General features: G+C 44.3%; 1 protein-coding gene across 1 annotated transcript in view; it reads right to left on the bottom strand.

The window, feature by feature from the left end:
- Positions 1-12968, bottom strand: part of LOC122539481 (putative E3 ubiquitin-protein ligase HERC4) — a 46903-nt gene extending 33935 nt beyond the window's left edge. Inside the window, exons 1-5 of the mRNA XM_043674359.2 lie at positions 12398-12968; positions 7382-7541; positions 4718-4791; positions 4407-4628; positions 1819-1910 (exon numbers count right to left, since the gene is read on the bottom strand). Coding sequence (XP_043530294.2) covers positions 1819-1910; positions 4407-4628; positions 4718-4791; positions 7382-7541; positions 12398-12617 — 768 coding nt within the window. The 5' untranslated portion in view covers positions 12618-12968. The remainder of the gene's footprint in view (positions 1-1818; positions 1911-4406; positions 4629-4717; positions 4792-7381; positions 7542-12397) is intronic.
- Between the last annotated feature and the right edge of the window lie 3921 nt (positions 12969-16889).

The raw sequence follows: 16889 nt of genomic DNA, 5'->3' as shown, positions 1-16889 counted from the left end.
GAAGCAAGCTACTCAGTTTATCGAGTTGAAAAGTGTGGTGCTGGAAAAGCGCAGCAGGCCAGGCAGCATCCGAGGAGCAGGAGAATTGACGTTTCGGGCATAAGCCCTTTTTCAGGAATGAGGCAGGTGTGCCAAGCGGGCTGAGATATAAGGTGGGGGGGGCGGGGGGGGGGGGGGGGGGGAATTGGGGAGGGGCGCTGGGAATACGACAGGTGAAAGGAGGTGACGGTGAGGGTGGTAGGCCGGAGAGGGGGTGGAGACGGAGAGGTCGGGAAGAAGATTGCAGGTCAAGGGGACGGTGTTGAATCCGGAGGTTGGGACTGAGATAAGGTGGGGGGAGTGGAAATGAGGAAGCTGGAGAAATTCATCCTGTGTGGTTGGAGGGTTTCTAGGCGGAAGATGAGGCGCACTTCCTCCAGGCGTCATGTGGCCAGGGTCTGGCGATGGAGGAGGCCAAGGACCTGCATGTCATTGGCAGAGTGGGAGGGGGAGTTAAAGTGTTCAGCCATGGGGGTGGTTGGGTTGGTTGGTGCGGGTGTCCCAGAAGTGTTCCCTGAAACGTTCCGCAAGTAGGCGGCCTGTCTCCCCAATGTAGAGGAGACCACATCGGTTGCAGCGGATACAGTAAATGATGTGTGTGGAGGTGCAGGTGAATTTGCGATGGATATGGAAGGATCCATTGGGGCCTTGGAGGGAGGTGAGGGGGGGAGGTGTGGGCGCAAGCTTTGTACTTCTTGCAATTGCAGGGGAAGGTGCCGGGAGTGGAGTTTCGGTTGGTGGAGGGTGTGGACCTGACGAGGGAGTCGCGGAGGGAGTGGTCTCTCGGAACGCTGATAGGGGTGGGGAGGGAAATATATCCCTTGGTGGTGGGGTCTGTTTGGAGGTGGCGGAAATTATGGAGAATGATACGATGTATCTGGAGGTTGGTGGGCTGGAAGGTGAGGACCAGTGGGGTTCTGTCCTGGTGGCGATTGGAGGGGCGGGGTTCAAGGGCGGAGGTGCGGGAAGTGGAGGAGATGCAGTGGAGAGCATCATCGACCACGTCAGAGGGGAAATTGCGGTCTTTGAAGAAGGAGGCCATTTTCTCACTTTTACCTACTCGGTTTATCGAGTCCACATTGACCTTCTAAACAGCATCCCACCTAGACTCACTTTATCCTTTGACACTGCATTTCCCATGGCCAAATCACCTAGCCTGCACCTCCCTGCATACTGTGGGGCAATTTAGTACAGCTAATCCAACTAACCTGCACATCTTTGAGGAAACCCACACAGACATGGGAAGAATGTGCAAGCTCCACATGGACAGGTGCCCAAGGCTGGATTCGAATCCAAGTTCCTGGCACTGTGAGGCAGCAGTGCTAACCATTAAGCCACCATGCCACCCTAAAAGAACATCTTGCACTGATTAGGAATTAAATTACAATTTGGAACTGAAAGCTAATCTAGGTAATGGTGACCATGAAACCATGAACAACTCTATGCAACAATGTAGCTGGTTCACTGATGTTCTTTTGGAAAAGGATTCATCCGTCCTGACCTGGTCTTACATATACATGCGTTGTGGTTAACCTATCAACCTGCCTCTAACAAACCACCTCTTTTGAGATCCATGAGAGCTACATTTGGTAATAATGCTCCTAAGTTTCACTGAAGTAATTTTTCTAATAGATCAGTTCATGACAACCACCTCAATAACACTTTTCGTATTTAAATGCTGAAGTAAGTTGGTAATTAATCACTTCACTTTGCTTCTAAACCTCGAATGTGCCAGTCACTGTTGAGAAGAGCCCTATAAGCTTATTGACTAAAGAATACCTTTGTTAATAGAGCAGTATGTTGACTCCCACAAGAGATGTATGTGACTCTGTGCTTCTTCATTTGTTTCACTCGACACGGGCTGACTTTATCTATTGAGAGGACAACATGCTTTAGTAATGAAGATTTCTATTTAGCATTCAGCAGTTTTACCAATCAGAATGTTGGTGTCACACTCTCCACCAAACCAGCAACAGGGAAGGAAGGTGATAAACTATAAGGACTGCTAACCTGCCATTGGCAGATATAGTGAAAAGTTTACTTTCAATAGCATTATATCACCAAATCCAACAAAATCAGCATCTTGGAGTTGACCATTTGACCAGAAACTGAATTGGACCAGCCATATAAATACTGTGGCTACAAATGCATCTCCAAGGTTTGGAATGCTGTGGTAACTCACTTTCTGTCTCCGCAAAGCCTATCCCCATCTGCAAGACACAAGTCAGGAGTGTGATGGAATGGTCTCCACTTGTCTGAATAAGCGGAGCTGTAACAACACTTGTACAAAAAAGGAACAAGAGAGGCCATTCAAGCCTGCTCTGCCAATCAATAAGATCATGGCTGATCTAATTTCAACTCTCCATTACATTTCTACATATCCTTGATAATCTTTCCACTGCCTTGGTGGTGAGGGATTTATCTGCCTTTGCCTTAAAATGTTTAAAGATTCTGAATCACTGCCTTTTGAGGAAAGGAATGCCAAAGACTCTCAACCCTCTGAGAGAAAAAGCATTTCCATGTCTCTGCTTTAAATGGGTGACCCCTTATTGTTAAACTATGACCCCTCATTCTAGATTCTCCCACAAGAGGAAATATCTTTTTGACATGCCCTCAGTCAAGTCCTTTCACGATCTTATAAGTTTCATTAAGCCATCTCTGACTCTTCTATACAGCAGAAGATGCAGGCCTAGCCTGTCTAGCCTTTTCTCCAAAGACAACCTGCTCATTCCTGGTACAGTCTAATAAACCTTCTCTGAATAGCTTCCAACACATTAGCATCCTTCTGTACTGTACTCAATACCCTACATGCTGTGTCACCAAAGTCCTATATAACTGAAGCATAACTTCCCTACTCTTGCATTCACTTCTCCTTGTAATAAATTGGAAAATGCTATTAGCTTTCCTGATTACTTGCTTTACCTGCATGCTAACCTTTTGCAATTTAGGCACTAAGACATTCAGATTTCTTTGCCTCTCAGGGCTCTACAACCTCTCACCATTTAGATAGTATGCTTCTTTTCTATTCTTTCTGCCAACATGGATTATTTCACCCTTTCTCCCAATGCACTTCATTTGGAAGATCTTTGCCACTAACTAAACCTTTTTATACCTCGTTGTATGCTCCTTAGGTCCTCTTCACGACTCTCAAGAAGCTTTACCCCATCCAGGACAAAGTATTCCCATTGATTACCACTACACCCACTGCCTTCAATATTCACACACTCTACCACTAAAGCACAGAGGTAGCACTGTGTACCATCTACAACATGCACTGCACTAACTCACCAAGGTTTCTTTGACAGCACCTTCCAACACCTCAACCTCTACCAGTTTGAAGGTCAAAGGCTGCAGATGCTTAAGAGCACCACCACCTGCAAGTTCCAAGCTACATGCCAGTCTGACAGAGAACTTTATTGTCTTTTCTTCACTGTCGATTGGTCAAAATCCTGGAACTCCCTTCATAACATCTCTGTCAGCTTCTCTACACCAGAAAGACTGCAGCTATTCAAGAAGGCAGCCCGCAGCTGGGTGTCTGAGAACCCCTGAGTCTGTTAGGGTAGAATATGGAACACATTCCTTTGGACTCTCTTACAAACATAGTGCACCAGAAAACGAACAATTTTTATAAGACATGGCAACCCTTTTTGAAATATTTGGAAGCAGATATGTCTGTTATTTTAATTAGGGTTTTTGTCTTGCCATGATGGTTTGGTTTAATAAGCCGAATGTCCTGAAAGAAAGAATTTCGAGCAAACGTGGGTTTAATAATTGATGCGCTCGAAGGTTGAGAGCTGAGGTCCTGTTATGCTGAGCAGCGTTATTTATTTACTTATTTATTTATTGATGTGTAATGAGTGTAGTTGTGAGTTCTTTTGTAGAGTAGTATAGAAGTTGGTTTATTGTTTATTGTTGTTGTTTTTGTTGTTGTAATGTTATTTTTCATATTTTTATAATTTTGTAATTTTATAAAGAAACTTAATTTTATAAAGAGACTTAAGGGGCAACTTTTTCACGCAGAGGGTGGCATGTGTATGGAATGAGCTGCCAGAGGAAGTGGTGGAGGCTGGTACAATTGCAACATTTAAGAGGCATTTGGATGGGTATATGAATAGGGAGGGTTTAGAAGGATATGGGCCAAGTGCTGGCAGGTGGAACTAGATTGGGTTGGGATATCTGGTCGGCATGGATGGGTTGGACCGAAGGGTCTGCTTCTGTGCTCTACATCTCAATGACTCTATGCCTCTAAGTTATGAGTGTGACCTAATGTCATGAGTTGACAAGAAGTCTATTTGATTGATCCTGCTCATATCTTTAGTGACATCTGATTAACTTCAATGGGAAAATGTGCTCTAGCATGTTCTTACCCACTGTGCTCTTGAGCCCCAGTTGTCCATGATTATTTCTTCCCCAACTGAACACTGCCCCAGAGAGAGACAAGACAAAGCTGTGCCGTCCCCCTGCAGCAATCTGAGCCACTGGAATCCCAGTGAGAGAGATTACGTGTCTGGGTTGTAGCTGGCTGTATACTTCTTCACCGAGTCCGAGCTGCCCATAAGTATTCTGTCCCCAGGAATAGACAGCACCACCTAAAGAGAATGGACAAACTTTTCCATTAGACAATCCAATGATAGGCATGACGCTGAAAACTTCATTGTGATCAGTAATAATGTGTTACCTTTGGAAAGAGCCAGTGAGTGGTAACGGCCACATGTAACCTGCACTATCGGAATGCTGGCCAATTCTACTTTCCTGCAAATCAAAGAAAGGTATTTCTTTCAACTCTTCCAAACAAAGTATGTGAAGAATACGCAGTAGTTGACATCAGCAGGTAGCCTGTATCTCCATTCTGTAAGATCATGGCTGATGTAATATTCCTCATGTCCATTTTCCTGCGTTTTCCCCTTAACCCTTCATTCCCCCCACTGATCAACAATTACCTATCTCAGCCTTAAATATGCTCTGTAGCAGGTGTTCCAAAGACTCATGACCCTCTGAAAGAAGACATTCCTCCTCATTTCGGAGCTGCCTCACAATATCTGGGACTCGGTTTCGATTCCAGCCTTGGGTGACTGCACGTGTGGAGCTTGTATTTTCTCCTCGTGTCTGTACGGGTTTCCTCCGGGTGCTCTGGTTTCCTCCCACACTCAAAGATGTGCAAGTTAGGTGGATTGGCCATGCTAAGTTGCCTCTTCGTGTGAGAGATATGCAGGCTAGGTGGATTTACAGGGGAGTGCAAGGTTATAGGAATAGGATGTGATGGATGGATTTGGGTGGGATGCTCTTTGACGGGTGCAGGGGGACATGGTGGGCCAAACTGCCTCTTTCTGCACTGTAGGGATTCTATGATTCCATGATCTCACTCTTAAATTGACACCTCTTTATTCTGCCCTCTGGTCATAGACTCTCCCATAATGAGAAACATCCTCTCAGCATTTACCTCAGCAAGCCCCTTAAGAATCCTATTTTTTTTCAATCAGATCACCATTCATTTTTCTGTACACCAATGAGTAGAGTCCCAGCCTATGTAGTCTTTTTTCATGAACCAATCTTTCTCTATCAGGAATCCATCGTAGCGAACCTTCTCTAAACTGCCCCCTTTCCTTAAGTAAGAAGACCAAAATCACAGTACTCCAGAAGTGCTCGACCAGCACCTGGTATAGGTAAGGAAAGACTTCCCTAACTTTACATTCCAACCCACTTGAAATAAGGGCCAATATTCCATTTGCCTTCCTGCATTTGTATGCTAGCTTTCTGTGTCTCATGCACAAGCACCCCCAAGTCCCTTTCTGCAGCTTTTTCTTCCAATTAAATAATGCTGTACTCTCTCGTTCTTCTGTCCATAAAAAAACTTCACAATTTCCCACATGATACTCCATTTACCAACATTTTTGCTTAATCTATCAATATCTCCCCATAACCTGTTTGTATCCCTCTCATAAGTTGTCTTTCCACCTATTTTTGTGCAAGCGGCATTTTTGGCTACAGTCTTGATGTTTCTATTCGACATCAGAGGGATAGGGGCTGAGTGCTAGATTGGGTTGGGATATCTGGTCGGCATGAACGGGTTGGACAGGGTCTGTTTCCGTGCTGTACATCTCTATGACTCTATTCCGTTGCCTATATTCATGAAGAAATGCTCGAAAAGGAGCAGATCACCGGGAACATAGCACCTACAATCTCTCTTCAGCACCTTACAAGTTTCACAGTCTGTGGGAAACCCACTATAATGTGCTTTATTTCAAAGATGACAATATAATCGTACCAGATTGAAAACTATTAATGGCTAACAATCATTGGTTCTGTTTTTCTATTGGATTCCTTGACTTCCATAGACATGCAGGAAGTGGAAGACAAGAGACTTATTTAGTTTACTATCTACTACCCCACTAGACAAATGATACAACAATAATGGAGTTGTTCACTAGACATAAATCTTCTAGGAGAAAGTGAGGACTGCAGATGCTGGAGATCAGAGCTGAAAATGTGTTGCTGGAAAAGCGCAGCAGGTCAGGCAGCATCCAAGGAGCCTGAAGAAGGGCTCATGCCCGAAACGTCAATTCTCCTGCTCCTTGGATGCTGCCTGACCTGCTGCGCTTTTCCAGCAACACATTTTCAGCTTTGTTCACTAGACATGCCATTAGCCTACAACAGACTCAGACATAAGGTGAGGGAAACACCAGTTTTGGTGGGGAATGGCGTTTGAATCTTCCTCCAAAGAGTCATATTGGACTTGAAACAGACTTGAAAATTGAGCAAGTTCAATGCAGAAAGGATGTTCCTGATGGTGGGGGAGTCCAGAACCAGGGGTGACAGTCTAAAGGAGTGGAGTAAACCATTTAGGAAGATGAGGCGAAATTTCTTCTCTAGACAGTGTTAAGCCTGTGGAATTCACTACCACAAAAAGCAGTCAAGGCAATACATTGTATGATTCCAAGAAGGAGTTGGATATAGTACTTGGGACTAAAGGATTAAATGGTATGGGGGAAAAGCAGGAACAGCTTATTGAATTGGGTGATCTGCTGTGATCATAATGAATGGCGGAGCCATTGAAGGGCTGAATGGCCTACTCCTGCTCCTATTTTCTGTGTTTCTAAGAAACATTAACTCTGTTTTTCTCTCCCACAGATGCTGCCAGATATGGAGCTTCTCCAGCACTTTCTGCTGTTATTTACAGAGCTCTGTATTCTGTCAAATAGTAACCTAAGTAATATTACTGAGACTTTGGTCTGGAATTGTAACAATATATGTACTCCCTTTAGAGAGCCATCTGGTGTTCAGTTAACAACAGGTATGTAAGCACTAGACTATGCTTATCCAGTCTGGACTTATTTCGTCATACCTTGGACGAGAAAAAATGTCACAACATCTCCCAATGCCCAGTTGCCCATAGGTTCCAGCTCCCCAGGCAAAGACAGATCCATTTTCACAAAGGGCCAAGGTGTGATGCTTGCCACATGCCACATGGACAACGTTGTTTGTGCTTAGAGCCATTACCTGTCCTGTAAAAAAACACACACACAACTTATGTATGTGACATGCATACATTATCCATCCCGAAAATTACATTGTTTATTGACTGTTCTGTGGTCAATGTAAATAAGTTTATTATGAGATCCTTTCTCAACCATATCATTTGATTCTAAAATCATTGGCAACAGTAGAGTTAAGAATTCCCAAATTTCCTATTGCCCTCTGAACATACACATGCAGCCTCTGAAGATTCAGATGAAACATTTCCCTACTTACCCTGTATGCCTTCATCACACACATTGGCTCTCTATGCAATTGAGCTGAAGTGGAAAGGATTAGAGATTTGCGTCCTGTCAGAGCATCTGGTGGTGGTTGGTTAAAAGGTGAAACATACTGATTCTGATAATATCACATTCTTATGGTATTTATTCACTCATGGGACATGGGTATCACTGGCTGAGCTGACATTTATTGCAGACTCCTAGTTGCCCTTGAGAAGATGGGGGTGAGCTTCCTTCTTGAACCACTGCAGTCCATGTGCTGTACATGGATCCACAATGCCATTAGGGAGGGAATTCCAGAATTTTGATCCAATGACACTGAAGGAATGGTGATATATTTCCAAATGCGATTAAAAGCAGTTAAATGGTGGTTTTTGACTAGCGCAGACTTGATGGGCTGAAATGCTTTTTTGTTTCCTGTGCTGTAGATCCCTATGATTCTGTGACCCTTGGGTCAAAATGGGGAGTGGGCTTGGAGGGGAAGATGCAGATGATGTTACTAGTCCCATTTGTCTGCTGCCCTTGTTCTTGCCTTGGAAGCAGTCATGGGTTGAAAGGTGCTGTCTCAAGATCTTTGGTGAACTTCTGCAGTGTTTCTTGCAGATAATACACACTGCTGCTACTGAACATTGGTGGTGGAGGGAGTGTATGATTGCAGATGAAGCGCCAATCAAACATGCTGCTTTGTCCAAGATGGTATCAAGCTTCTTGAGTGTTTCTGGAGCTGCACTCAAGTGGAAAGGTGGGGAGTAGTCCATCATACTTCTGACTTGTGCTTTGTAGATATTGGGCAGGCTTTGGGAATCAGAATGTGAGTTACTTGCTGCAATATTCCTAGCCTTTGACCTGATCTTGTAGCCATATATTTATATGGCTGATCCAGTTCAATTTCTGGTCAATGGTTATCCCCAGCTATGGCTGGTGGGGGATTCAGTGATGGTATCACACTGAATGTCAAGAGGCAATGTGGTTAGATTGTGTCTTATTGGAGATGATCATTGCCTAGCGTTTGTGTGGTGTGAATGTTACTTTGTCTTAACTCTTAGTGTTTACAACACTATGTCAATGTTTTAAAATTCATTCATGGGAGAGGGGCACCACTAACTAAGCCAGCATTTGTGCCCATCCCTCTAATTGCCCTTGAGAAAGGTGAGCAGCCTTCTTGACCCGTTGCAGTCCTTAGTGTTTATAGACATCCACAATGCTGCTGGGAAGGTTGTTTCAAGACATTGCTTCAGCGACAGTGAAGGATTGGTGACATAGTTCAAGTCACCAAATGGATAAATTATACAAGAGGAATGGGTTGCACCTTAACAGGTAGGGGACCAGCATTCTTGCAGGCAGGTTTGCCACTGCAACACAGGTGTGTTTAAACTAAGTAGTGGGAGGGAGGGGTCAAACTGGAAATTTAAGAATGAAGTTAAAGAGAAAGTGAGAATAAGAGAAGTTAAGACAGACAACAGAATCAATGGAGCAGAAAACTCAAGAAGAGTTCATACAGTATGGTCAAGTGAAGTAGAGATTGATAGGAAGGGAGAGGGGAGTAACAAATTAAGGATTCTATATATGAATGCACGAAGCATAAGAAATAAGGTGGATGAGCTTGAGGCTCAGTTCGAAATTGGCAGGTATGATGTTGTGGGGATAACTGAGACGTGGCTTCAAGTGGACAGGGCCTGGGAAATGAATATTCAAGGCTATACATGCTATCGAAAGGACAGACTGATGGGCAGAGGGGGTGGGGTGGCCCTGTTGGTGAGGAATGATATTCAATCCCTTGTGAGGGGGGGCATAGAATTAGGAGATGTAGAGTCAGTATGGATAGAGCTGAGAAATTCTAAGGGTGGAAAGATCCTAACGGGAGTTATCTACAGACCCCCAAACAGTAGTCTGGGTGTAGGGTGTAAGTTGAATAAGGAGTTGAAATTGGCCTGTCGCAAAGGTATTACTATAGTTGTTATGGGGGATTACAACATGCAGGTAGACTGGGAGAATCAGGGTGGTACCGGAGCCCAAGAATGGGAGTTTGTGGAGTGCCTCCGAGATGGATTCTTAGAACAGCAAAGAGGTCCTTCTGCAGGTGTATAGGGCCCTGGTGAGACTGTACCTGGAGTATTGTGTGCAGCTTTAGTCTCCAAATTTGAGGAAGAACATTCTGGCTATTGAGGGAGTGCAGCGTAGGTTCATGACGTCAATTCCCAGAATGGCTGGACTATTATATGTTGAAAGATTGGAGCAACTAGGTTGTATACTCTTGAGTTTAGAAGGATGGGAGGGGATCTGATTGAGACAAATAAAATTATTAATTGATTGGACACTCTAGAGGCAGGAAACATGTTTCTGCTGATGGGTGAGTCCAGAACCAGAGGACACAATTTAAGAATAAGGGGTAGGCCATTTAGAACAGCTTTGAGGAGAAACACCTTCATCCAGAGAGTGGTGGGTGTGTAGAATGCTCTGCCCCAGAAGGCAGAGGAGGCCAAGTCTCTGGATACTTTCAAGAAAGAGATGGATAGAGCTCTTAGAGATAGTGGAATCAAAGGTTATGGGGATAAGGCAGGAAATGGCTACTAATTGTGGATGATCAGCCATGATCATAATGAATGGTGGTGCTGGCTCGAAGGGCTGAATGGCCTACTCCTGCACCTATTGTCTATTATCAGAATGGTGTGTGCAACATGGACAGGCCTTTTAGTTTGTGATGTCCTTATGCATCAGCTGCTGTTTCCCTTTTAGCTTTTAGAGGGCCTGGGTTTGGAGAAGTTGCAAGACTGATAAGCTATGTCACTGAGAAGGTGCTGCCCTCCCACACACTCTTTTTTGTGGCTGCTCTGATCAGAATGGTCTAGGCACTTGTGTAATGTTAACCAATATGGCAGTCTGGCTGAAACTCCCTGACTGGATGAATTTCCAATCTCTGATGTGTCATTGCAAGAAATAGCCAAACTGAAGCCGAATGCTTCTCTGTGGGCAAAATCAGAGGAAAGTAAAATCACACCACAATCACACAACCTACATTCTACAGGACATGTTTTGGAGCCAATATGTCTCAGAACAGAAACAAAACTCTGTCTCTACTGGAGTTGTACATTTTCAAGCGTCACCAGAAAGTTTCAAGAGAAGAATATTTTTCACGCTATTAAATCACTCTTGGGGTGTGGGCTTTGCTGATAAGAAAAGTAATAACCAAAATCCTATTAGCTCACCTCTAGTATCCTAATGTTGAATGCTAACAATGACAAAGATGTTGGTGAATCTCTCTAAATTAGTCTGCACAAAGTGAGGTAAACCCTCAGTGATAAAGCTGTGTGCACATTTAGTCCAAAGCTATCCAATCTGCCCAGGTTTGCCACACCTATCACATCTCAATTGCCAGCTGGGCTCACCCAATCATACAGTCAAACTAGGTGGTCGCTGAGGGTGCCAAATTGGTCTTTGTTCTGCTAAGTAATTAAAGGTGAAATGTTATTCTCATTTTTGTCTACATTAAATGGTTTGGCTGTCAAAGTGAGTGTCCCTATGGTACCAAATAACCCACTTGCTAGTCACTATTGTACGATTCTATAATACTAACACACTTTGGGCGGCACGGTGGCACAGTGGTTAGCACTGCTACCTCACAGCGCCAGAGACCCGGGTTCAATTCTCCGCCTCAGGCGACTGACTGTGTGGAGTTTGCACGTTCTCCCCATGTCTGCGTGGGTTTCCTCCGGTTTCCTCCCACATTCCAAAGATGTGCAGGCCAGGTGAATTGGCCATGCTAAATTGCCCGTAGTGTTAGGTAAAGGGTAAATGTAGGGGTATGGGTGGGTTGCGCTTTGGCAGGTCAGTGTGGACTTGTTGGGCCGAAGGGCCTGTTTCCACACTGTAATGTAATCTAATCTTATCCTGTGTACAACTCTTCAAAGTGCTGGGCCAGAAATGAGCCCACAGAGCAGCTGGTTCCCGTGTAATATGGTTCAGCACTTTTGACCCAATCAGTTGTAGGCGGGGCTCAAACATTTCCTTTCGTGGAGGGGCCTTAGCATCGGCTGAAATTCAAATTCATTAACCCCCTAAACAGGACTGCAAAATGTCATTTTTGGAAGGTAGAGTTCATTCCCACGAGTGAGAGGGGGAGGGAGGGTTGAAGACTCCAACTCCCAGCTGAGGTTGCTGTCACTGTAACAATGTGTTACTTTGAACTCTGCACATAACAGTTGTGTATCGAAACTACTGCGCTCAAGACAGCTTTTGGAAGCAGCAACTCTGGGAGAAAACGAAACTGAAAAGATAGGAAGCGAAAGCATTGGCAGTGACTGTGCAAGTGGATATTTAAGGGGACTGGCAAATCGACTTTTAATTTGACTCGAGTATCAAAACTAAGCCGAGATGAGCGCAGTCAAATGTCTTTGGATTTGTCATGAGTTAGTTTCTTTTCCGCACAATATCCCACAAGGAGTATCGGGGTGGGGGCTAAAGGGAGTTGCAATAAGGAAACAAATCTGTTGCACATTGTGACAACTGGAGTGTCCAATTGGGATGGGAACTGAGCGATACCGAGGGCGTGCGGAATGTTTGCAGCGACTCCTGTCTACAGCACCCAGCTCAGTTTGACACCTTACCGCTGGAGGGGGGTCCGCTCTCCTGCCTCGCGAGTTGCCCGTTCTCGTTCTCGCCGCAAGTGAACACGGTGCCATCGTCCACGAGGAACACCGAGTGCCTTTCTCCACAGCAGACCGCTTTCACCGCCCGGTTCCGCAGGCACTCCACCTCTTGCAGCTCTGAAGTGGTTTGGTGCTTTAATCCCAGCTGGTGGGAAACGCCAGATCCCCAGCACAACATCCTCTGTCCGCTCGCAGCCTGTGACCCGTCCACCCAGAGTCCTGTCCCTCCTTCCCTCTGGCAGTCCTGTCCCTCCTTCTGTATCTCACACGCACACTGTGCCTCTGTCTCTCCGAACGAGGCATTATTGAAAAAACATATTTTGCATCAGACCAATCAGCTAACGCGTCTTTATTCTCCAGTCGCCCTTAAAAGATCGTTTTTGGAAAGAATTGATATGCCAAGTCTCTCTCTCCCTCAGATGTTGCCAAACCCACCGATTGTTTCCAACAAAATAAAAGAACTGCGGATGCTGGAAATCAGAAACGAAAATGGAAAATTACCAGGAAAAATTACCCGCAAAATGCTGTGTCGTGTGAAACGTGATGTTTTTGTGCGTGTGAGACAAGAACAAAGTGTTGGAAATACTCAACAACAAAAACAGAAATTGCTGGGAAAGTTCAGCAGGTCTGGCAGCATCACCGAAACACTAACTCTGATTTCTCTCCACAGATGCTGCCAGACCTGCTGAGCTTTCTCAGCAATTTCTGTTTTTGTTGTTGTTGAGTATTTCCAACACTTTGTTCTTGTCTCACACGCACAAAAACATCACGTTTCACACGACACAGCATTTTGCAGGCCAGTTAATTACTTGGAAATGGGGTCACCAACTGAATAAAGGAAATATGTCAGACAAGAACAGAAAACAGGAAAATTTTTGTTGTCTATTGCTTTTCACAGCCATTCGTCTCTTAAAGGTGCCTTACAGGCAGTGAAGATTTTGTTTCAAAGTGGTATAATGCTCTTGTAATGTAAGAAATGGATCAGCTAATTTCCCCCCCACTTTTTAACATACCCTTTCAGGAGATATGAGCATTTGCTGAAACAAGCAGGATACTTTGCCCATCCCTATTTACCCCAAGAACTGCGATATTGCTCAACGGTTTCAGAGTGCAGTAATGAGTCAATCCCAATACTGTGCATTTTATGTTACATACAGTAGACCAGGTAAAGATGGCAGATAAAGGAAGGGAAGGGCATTAATGAGCCTGATAGGCTATATGACAAATTTACAGTCACCACTCCAAACTTGAGCTTTCATTCTGGAATTATTGGTTGATTTTTGTCTTTTTAAAATCTTACTTCTCTTACCTTAAAAAATATGCCTCCTAGTCTTGAAATCCCCCGAGAATGCAGTGTGTTAACTGGCTGCTACATTTGAATCGGAACTACAATTCTAAAATGCTTCATTGGCCATAAAGTGCTTTGGGATGTCCTGTAAGGTACTATATAGAGTCACTTCTTTCTTTTTCCTTTCAGTATCTATTATTTATCCTGAGAAAATGGTCCACTGCATTTGATTTACCCAGTTACATCACAAGCAATCCTGTGGTGTAATATGAAGATTCACAGTATGCTGTGGCTGCTAAGACATCCATTATCCAGAACTAGAGGGCATAGGTTTAGGGTGAGAGGGGAAAGATATAAAAGAGACCTAAGGGGTAACTTTTTCACACAGAGGATGGTATCTGTATGGAATGAGCTGCCAGAGGAAGTGGTGGAGGCTGGTACAATTGCAGCATTTAAGAGGAATTTGGATGGGTATATGAATAGGAAGGGTTTGGAGGGTGCTGGCAGGTGGGACTAGATTGGGTTGGGATATCTGGTTGGCATGGACGGGTTGGACCGAAGGGTCTGTTTCCATGCTGCACATCTCTATGACTCTATGACTCAATAACACAAACTGCTTACCCTGCACTTACCCAATGCATATTGGTATCTCAAGTATCAATTCTGTGCTTTGCAATTTTCAATTATCTACTCTCACACATATTGTTTCTCCAAGTTTCAACTCTTTCTGATTTTTTTTCTTCCACTTTCAACTTCAAATTCTGATTTTTATGATGTGTGTGATTTTTTTTTAGGTGAGGGGTGACCCAAGAGGCATCATTAAAATAATGAAAGGCACTTTTTAGTGTGGATACAGAGAGAGTGTTTCCACTCGTGGACTGAGTGTGACTGAGAAGACAGTACAAACGCTGGGAGTTGAGCCAAGTGTGGGAGTTTAGGCCAATGACCTTGCTATGTCTTCCAGCTATTTTTACAAGGGGCTACTTTAAAGTTGAAGTGCTGCTGGTTAGATCTAAGAGTGGCCCTGGGCGAATAATAATCTTTGTCAAGAAGCATGATCAGCAACAAGGTAAAGGCCAGGTAAGACTTTTTTTCCCCTCAAACACAGCTAGTTATTAAAGGGACAGAGATGGCAGTCAATAGAGTGATATGTAGCTCCTGTCAGACATGGGGAGATCAAGGAACAGTCGACTGTCCCTGGTAACTATGTCTGCAGGTCCTCTCAGACCACATAGATTGGTTGGAGTGGCAACTGGAAGCACCGAGGAGCATATGGGAGGCAGAGAGTGAGTTAGATCATAGCTTCAGGGAGATGGTGACAACACAGGTTCAGTCAGGTTTAGTGGGATATGGGCCAAGTGCTAGCAACTGGGACTAGATTAATTTAAGAAATCTGTACGGCATGGATGAGTTGGACCGTAGGGTCTGTTTCTGTGTTGTATGTCTCTATGACTCTAGGTAATGGGTAACTGCCAGGGGAAGGTAGACAGGTGGTACAGGAGTCTCCTGTGGCCATCCCCCTCTCTAAGAAGTATACAATTTTGGATAAATTAGGGGGATAGATTCTCGGCGGAAAATAGCAGCACCAGCCAGCTCTTTAGCACCTCGAATGGTTGTACTGTAAACCAGGAAATGGCAAAGTCCAAGCGAGCAATAGTGATAGGGGACTCTCTAGAGAGGGGTATAGACAGGTGTTTCTGCCACCACAGGTGAGACTACAGGATGGTGTATTGCCACCCCGGTGCTAGGGTGAAAGATGTCTCAGAGCAATTCTCAAAGGGGAGCGTGAGCAGCTGGAGGTTGTTTTACATATTGGTACAAATGAGTTAGGTAGGAGATTAAAGGCAGGACCTCAAGGTAGCAATCTCTGTACTACTCCCATGTGCTAGTGAGAGTAGGAATGGAAGATACGGCAGATGAATGCGTGGTTGAGGAGGTGGTGCAGGAGGCAAGGATTTGGATTTTTGAATCATTGGAATCTCTTCTGGGGCAGAAGTAACCTGTACAAGAGGGATGGGTTGCACCAGAATTGGAGGGGGACCAATATCTTGGTGGGGAGATTTGCTAGAGTTACCAGGGAGGGTTTAAACTAGTCTGGCAGAGGGGGGGTGGAACCATAAACAATAGTGAGATAAGTGAGAAGTTAAATGTAGCAAGTTAAACAGACAAGAGCACAGCAGTGAATGAGGGAAGACTGATGAATTAAACTGCATTTCAATGCAAGAGGACTGACAGGTAAGGCAGATGATCTCAAGATGGGAATGTGGGACTGGGATAACATAGCTATTACAGAAACACAGCTGAGGGAGGGACAGGACTGGTAGCTCATTCTGCTAGTGTACAGATGCTATGGAAGGATAGAAAGGGAGGCAAGAGAGGAGGGGGAGTGATGTTTTTGATTAGGAAAAACACATAGCATTACTTAGAGAGGAGATTGGTGGATGATCACCCAGTGAAGCTATATAGGCAGAACTGAGAAATAAGAAGAGGACGATCACTTTGAAGGGATTGTACTATAGGCCCCCCAATAGTCAGCAGGAAATTAAGGATCAAAAATGTCAAAAGATCTGAGATAGTTGTAGGAATAGTAGGGTTGTAACTGTAGGGAATTTTAACTTTCCAGACATAGACTGGAACTGCCATAGTGTTAAGGACTTGAATGGGGAGGAATTAGTTAAGCATCTCTTAATTAGTACGTAGAAGGCTGTACTAGAGAAGGGGCAAATCTCAACCTTCTCTTGGGAAATAAGGCAGGGCAAGTGACTGAGGTGTTAGTGAGGGAGTACTTTAGGAACGGGCATTTTTTGATTAAGGACCAAGAGCACGTTTGGAAGGGGCCAGGCATCTCTTGCTGTGGTGTAATTAGCCTGCTACTAATTGAAAATATTGTGGTTCAAGACCATATTGGAACAAAGCTGTCATATTTTTGTCTTCTATGAGCCATGGGTACCACAGGGGATGGAATGCATAATACTCCACATGGCCGAATTTTAATTTACATATTGTAAGTTGACTTTGGCTTTTTTGTTTGTTACATTGTCCCTTCATAGAGCTGTCTCCTGTTTATTTCTTTTTACTTGGTTTAGTTGGTTTCATCAAAATAGTATAAAGGATGTAGCTTCATTCACTTGGTTTAAATAGAGTCATAGAGCTGTACAGCAT

This window comes from Chiloscyllium plagiosum, unplaced genomic scaffold (genome assembly GCF_037043375.1).
Source record: "Chiloscyllium plagiosum isolate Xiang-an unplaced genomic scaffold, Cpla_swu_hap1 HiC_scaffold_36, whole genome shotgun sequence".
Classification (NCBI taxonomy): Eukaryota; Metazoa; Chordata; class Chondrichthyes; order Orectolobiformes; family Hemiscylliidae; genus Chiloscyllium; species Chiloscyllium plagiosum.
This window is presented reverse-complemented; position numbering and strand designations above follow the sequence as displayed.